The sequence below is a fragment of the Tupaia chinensis genome, unplaced genomic scaffold (genome assembly GCF_000334495.1).
Source record: "Tupaia chinensis unplaced genomic scaffold, TupChi_1.0 Scaffold145208_1, whole genome shotgun sequence".
Taxonomy (NCBI): domain Eukaryota; kingdom Metazoa; phylum Chordata; class Mammalia; order Scandentia; family Tupaiidae; genus Tupaia; species Tupaia belangeri.
This window is the reverse complement of record NW_006205068.1, coordinates 1,555,130-1,561,742: the sequence shown is the minus strand read 5'-3', so window position 1 is coordinate 1,561,742 and position 6,613 is coordinate 1,555,130. Positions and strand designations below refer to the sequence as shown.

The 6,613-nt window shown below is 44.2% G+C and overlaps 1 protein-coding gene across 8 annotated transcripts in view; it reads right to left on the bottom strand.

The window, feature by feature from the left end:
* Nucleotides 1–6,613, bottom strand: part of MAD1L1 (mitotic arrest deficient 1 like 1) — a 598,556-nt gene that overhangs the window by 267,138 nt on the left and 324,805 nt on the right. For all 8 annotated transcript variants that reach the window (XM_006167865.3, XM_006167866.3, XM_006167868.3 and 5 more), the window contains one exon: nt 424–480. In XM_006167865.3, coding sequence (XP_006167927.1) covers nt 424–480 — 57 coding nt within the window. The remainder of the gene's footprint in view (nt 1–423; nt 481–6,613) is intronic.

The window sequence follows — 6,613 nt, the reverse complement described above, 5'->3', positions numbered from 1 at the left end:
GAGAGGTTTTTGCTATAGGGCATGTGCGCTTGCCAGAAAGACAGAGAGACAGAGAGACAGAAAGTGAGAAATCACCCCCCAGGGGGGGTGGCCACACCTCAATCCCTTCTCCTCGATTCTTCTCTTGGGATCTTGGGCACACATGCACACGCACCCAGCAGGAGTTTAAGCCACCGGGTCCAGGAGTCAAACCACGGTCGACTACATGGGAGTTCAGTGACGTAGCCATTATGCCACCTGCTGGCCCCTCTCATCACTATTTCTGATGACAGAGAAGGACCACAGATATAGAGGAAACTACATGCTGGTACCTGCTGGATAAGTCCCAATGAGGCCAGGAGGTCCCACCCAGGACCCAGGATTTGAGGTACCCTAAACCTTTTACCACAAAGGTAACAGACAAGCCCCTGTCTAAGGCCTTACCATGTCTGCTCTTTGTTTCTGGCCTCCCAGGTCCTCCAGGGCTTGTGAGAGTTGAGCCTGCAAGATAAGAAGAGGTTGTGAGTGAGCAGCCTTTTCCTCCTCCCACCTCCTCTCTCCTCAGCCCTGTGGCCACTGCTCCCTGCTGAGCAAACAGGGCTTGAGTTGGGCAGCAGGCAGCTGCCAGGGCCTGAGCTGCTGCCCCAGTGAGGAGACAATAACCAAGTGGGCCACCTGGGAACACAACAAAATCAAGTCCGTTCCCAAAACCTGCTGCTTAAAACTGACCATGAATTACAGGTGGATACAGAGGGGAGGTCCTGAGAAGGACTCTGGAATTACAGGTGGAGGCAAGAGTGAGGTATTCAGGGAAGGATCTCCAGTGCCTCCTGTAAGAGAGAGGAAACCAGTCACCCCATTGGCAGTCTTATGTTCCAGAAGGACTGACTCAGGGGACTTTATTGACAGAGACCACACCTAGAAAATCTCTCAGGCTCCTCAACCACTCAAGGCTCCACTCAAGAGCAGGACCCAGGAATACAACCAGAGTGAGCACCCCACCACACACACCACAAACACACACATGCACACATACTGGCCCCAAAGTTAGAGAGGAAAGGGAGGCTCTGGATTACCCAGGCCAATAATGGTCATGCTAAGGCCTGAGAACCCGGCAGCCTTCTCCTGACAGAACAGCCTCTGCCATGGGGCTGGGTTGGTCCTCAAGCTCCACTTCTCCTGAGGATGGCATCCTCACAGTCATGACCTTAACTGCTGCCCCAACCTTTGCTGGAGCAATCTCAGGTACAAGGAGCTCATCCAGTCCTCAGAGAGCACCAATAGGAGCTCACAGGCCTGCCATGTTGGACATGGGTCAGTTTGGCTGGCACAAAGGCCACCAGGGAACAAGTGTGGGCCAAACTCCAGAGCAGGAACTTGCTTGTGGCCAAAAGCAGAGGGCTCCCCAAACTAAGTTCCCTATGAGTCACACTTTTCCTGCCCCCCAAACTCCCTACCAACGAGAGTGGTTCGCCTCTAGTCACGTGTAGTTTCCTCATGGGTCACATCATTCAGCTAGGGTGTAGTCACAAAGTGAGAATAGATCATTCGCTTCTCCCAGAAAATAATGTGAAATAAATGTATCAAGAGAGTTATGTGGCCTCTGTTGGTAACCACATGGCAGGTGTCTCCTGCAGTCTCTGGGCAGAAGCACTACCATTCTTGTTTGATCAATAACCCATAAGGAGTGGGCAGCTGCAGGAGCAGGTGGCAGCACCTCTACTGGGCAGGGACCTGTCTCGGAGAAGTGGATCACTCTTCTTTTTCTTTTTTTTTTTTTTTTTTTAATATATATATTTTTTTAATTTCTAGAAAGGCAGTTTTAGCTTTAATAAATCAAACTCAAAAAATGTTAAGAGAACTTTGCTTAAGACTTAAAGCCAGGAAACAGGTTAGGATTCTGTTCAAATAGTAGGTACAAGGATCTGTCGACAATTCAAGAGAAGACAAAAATCCTTATCATTGGAGTACAAAGCATAGAAAAGCATCAGTATTGTTTTAGTTAAAAGTCATAAAATTCTATTTCACCAGCTCAGTCTCATATACTTAATTTAACTTCTGCTGTAGTCTGAGCTTTCCATTTAAATTCTAGAAGGTAACATTCTACTCCAAACTTGTCCTTAACATTAAGCTGGCCCTTTTCTTAGATGGTTTTTAACTCTTATTTCTGTGTGTCTGACTTTAGTTTTCCAGATATAGCACTCCCTTCAGAACTTCTTGGAGAACTGGTCTGGTATCGGAAAATTCTTTCAGGTTTTGTTTATCTGAGAATGTTCTTGTCTTCTCTTCCCATATGAAGGATAATCTTGCAGGGTATAGTATTCTTGGTTGAAATTGTTTTTCACTCAACACTTTGAATATATTTTCCCATTCTTTCCTTGCTCGTATTGTTTCCGATGAGAGGTCCACTGTTAGCCTGATGGGATACCCTTTGTAGGTAATTTTCTGTTTCTCTCTTGCCAGTCTTAGTTTTGTCTGTGGTTTTGGTCAATCTGGCTGTAATGTGTCTTGGAGAAGATTTTCTTGGGTTGATTCTATTTGGGGTCCTTTGTATTTCTTGGGACTGGGTCTTTGAAGCCTCTCTAGGTCTGGAAAGTTTTCTTCCAGGACTTCATTGAATAGATAATCAATGCCCTCATTAGTCTCTTCACCTTCTGGGATACCAATTATCTGGATGTCTGGACATTTAATGGTATCTAGTATTTCTCATATATTATTCTCACTTTTTTGGACTATTTTCTGTTTTTGTTGCAGATTTTTCTAGGCCAGTGATTCTGTCTTCTAAATCTGAGATTCAATCTTCTGTATGATCTAGTCTGCTTTTAATACTTTCAAGGGAAGTTTTGATTTCCTGTATTACAGCCTTCATCTCAAATAGTTTTGTTTGATTATTTTTTATGATGTGTATTTCCTCTTTCAGATTGTGCGAGAACTTCCTCACCTCCTGGAACTCCTCGGATCTCTTCTCCTATCTCTTCTGGAGTTCACTATCTCTCTTCTCTTGCATCTCTGCTAGCTTTGTCACTATGAATATTCTAAACTCTTTATCAAACATTTCTGAGTTCCATTGAACTGTCTGTGAATGAAGAGGAGTTATTCTTTTTCCCTGGGGTAGGTATTATCTTGGTTTCTCATATTTCTTGTGCCTCTGTGGTGATTTCTAGTCACCTGATGGATTATATGTTTCTTCCTAATTTCTAGAAGGTCAATCTGAGCATTCAGGGGTAAGCAGGAGGGGATCTGCAATCTCTTTGCCATTCCATTTTTTGTCATTTTGTGTAGCAGATTCAGTGGGTATTGAGGAATATCCACTGAGTTGACCCTGATAGTATTCAGATGTTTGGCTATGGTTCCCTTAGATCTTCTAGACACTTTGTGCATGGAGGCTAAGCAGCAAAGTAATGAGGTAAAAAAAAAAAAAAAAAAAAAAAAAAAAAAAAAAAAAAAAAAGAAAAAAAAAAGGAAAAGAAAACAGAGAAAGAGAAAAGAGAGTGAGAGAGAAAGGAAAAAACAATTCCCCAAATTCATTTTTTTAAAAGCAAAAAATACACTAGTATCAGCTGCAATGGAGGAGTCTTCTCAGAAGGCCTGCCCCTTGCCTCTCCTAAATGGTATCCAGAGAAAGGGGATTATTAGCAAGATAAAGGGAGATCTGAAAGCCAAGAGAATACTTTACCTTAAAAAATTTGAAAAAAAAAAAAAAAGAAAGAAACATTATGAAAAAATGAGACGACAGAGAGAGGCAGAGAGATATAGAGAGAAGGATACAGGGGGCACCCTACCACTCGAGACTGGGGGTTGGAGGCTGAATTTTCAGTAGAAAATCTTCATTTCTCTTATTCCCTGAAAGCACTAGTTCTCAGCTGCAATGGAGGAAAAGAGAATCACTCTTGTCCAAGGAAGGAGAGTGAGACTCAAACCCAGCCCCACCAGACATGTAGTCAGTTATCCAGCAGGAGTCAGCATTTGGCTCCCAAAGGCCTGCATGAAAGGGAGGCCTGAGCACTCCGTACAGAGGGGTGTGGGGAGAACGATCTCTCAGCCATCATCGTGTTTCCTAAGGTCCTTCCTAAGCCAAACCCTTGTTTCCTGTGTGCTGACCCTCTGTACTAGGCCGTGATGTCCATTAAAAGCTCATCGTTACTCTGTAGACCTGCAGGAGCTGAAGTTCCCAGGACTGAAAGTAAAGGAGGGAAAGCATTGACAATCCAGGAGTTTAAAAAAAAAAAAAAAAAAGAAATCATTACTGCAAAAATGATTCTTCCTAAAATAATACCTACAAATCCAAGCCAAAAAACAAAGATAAAAACCAACCCCATTTCATTATGAGACATGAGCTGAGCTTGATGCCAGGCTGGGGGGTCAGCAAGGACCTCCTCACGAGCAGCTGTCTCAGTCTCCCCTCAGCCTGAGTATCAAGAAACAGGCACAGCCAACAGGCAGGCACAGTGAGGGATATGTGGCACAGGGAGGCTGGGAACAGGGGGCACAGCGACCACATAGGCTCTGCAGAGGCCACCGTTGGTGGGTAGGAAGTGATGTGCACAGAGGCAGAAACAGCGGGCAATGGGAACATCCATAGACCTGAGTGGGCATCACGGCTCAGTCTGCAAATTTACCACCACCCACAGGCTGACAGAGCACAAATATTTATACAGAAAGGATGAGATCGACCCTGCAGAGCCGGGACAATAGCAGAGCCTGGGCTTGGTATAGAGAATCCTCCCACTGCTGGGCTATGAAAGGCAAGAGGACACATCCCTTTGCTGTTTCCCATGAAGCCAGTAGGTCTTTGAGAGGCAGCACCACCAAGAACTTTCTCCTCTGGGGACCCCCTGCAGTCAACACCCTGCTGCTGTCATGCTCTTCCAACTCACCCACCCTTCATGGGAGATGGGTTTACTTACTGGCCCTTACTGTAAGAGGACAGACCCTGAAACTCAGGAGTGAAGTCATATACACACCTGCCAAGTGGTCAGTGATGAGGTCACTGCCAGGCCCCCCTTCTCACCTGCTCTCAGCATATAATCCTTTCACTTTGCCCCACAAGAGAGCCCCTCCCCACCATTATCTCATGACCATGGGGAACATAGAACAGATGGTGACAGCGTTCTCTACCTGATTAGTATCAGGAACGTAAACAGAACGACTACAAAGCAACGTGAAGAAAAATAAACAACACGACAGAAAAATGGGCAAAAGTTGCAAACACACATTTCCCAGAAAAGGTAACGCATATGGTCAATAAACATACAAAAACGTAATCAACATCGCTGACAATTAGGAAAAATGCAAATCAAGATCAACAATGAAATACCACTTAGCATCCAGTGGGCAAAAAAATGAAGAATTCTGGCAATGCTGAGAGTTGGAAACGATGTAAATCAATTGGATCTTATATATACTGATAAAAGGAATGGAAATTAGTATAGAGGATAATTTGCTATTTCCTTAATGCTTAATATTTGCATACTATATAATCCAATTATTGTACCTGGTTTAGTCCATTCTCTGCTACTTATTGAGTATCTAAAAACTGGGTGAGTTGTAAGAATAGAGACCAATTCAATTCATGATTTGGAGGTCTGAGGTCAAGGGACTAAGGTGAAGACTTTCTTGCTGGTGGGAACTCATACTCTCTATAGTCTCAAGGCAGCACTGGCCTTCAGATGTCAAGACAGCGAGAGTAAGTATGTCTTGGTCTGCATGTGGGTCACTTTATGAACCTACAAGTATCCAATGATAGGGGCCCCACCCTGATGCCTAAATATTTCCCAAAGGCCTCTCAACACCATAGTTGGATTGCACTTCTACCCTTCGCCATGGCAACCAGTTTTCAACACAAGTCTTTGGGGACACATTCAAGCCACAGCATAATACCCAGATATATTAAAATATGTATATTAAACAGTCGATAGCAGAGATGGGCACAACAGACCCCACCTGCACTGCATGAGTCATGAGTAAAAATTGGAGATAACTGGATACCAACTGGCAGGAGAATGAGTGAAAATCTGGTTGTACTCAAGCAAAAGGCCATTCACCACACAACTTGCACATGTGGTGAAGTAGAGCAAGCAAACTTCAGATGTCAAGGGTGTCACTCGTTCTCTGATGTTCAGAATTAAACTGGATGTTACATTGTTTGCATTCACATATGCGATCAAACTATCAATTTAAAACAAGTCAGTAATAAACACAGAACTTGGTAGATAGGCACCTCTGAAAAAGACAGACATAAGCACATGGCAGATAGACATCAGTTATGAGGGATGTTGAAGCCTTGAGTTGGAAAGTAAGATCCCATGTGCTCTTAAAACAAACATTTACACACATTCAAGAAGACCATGCATGGACCAATGACAGTGATGCCCTGAATCCCAGTGATGTCCTGAATCCCAGTCATGCTCAGCCTCATCCTGTGCTTTTTTTTGGTATAAGAGAAAAACAGACCAATGTATCAGTCCTGTGCCAAGGGCCAAGAGCCCTGAATCGTCTCCCTCCACCACACCAGACCCAGGGCTCTCCAGGAGTTTGTCTCAAGGCCCCACTTTCTCCTACATCTTCTCCTTACTTGCTTTGCTTCACCTGGTGGTTATCTTGTGTTCCTTGAACAGGACCCCTTCTCAAATCC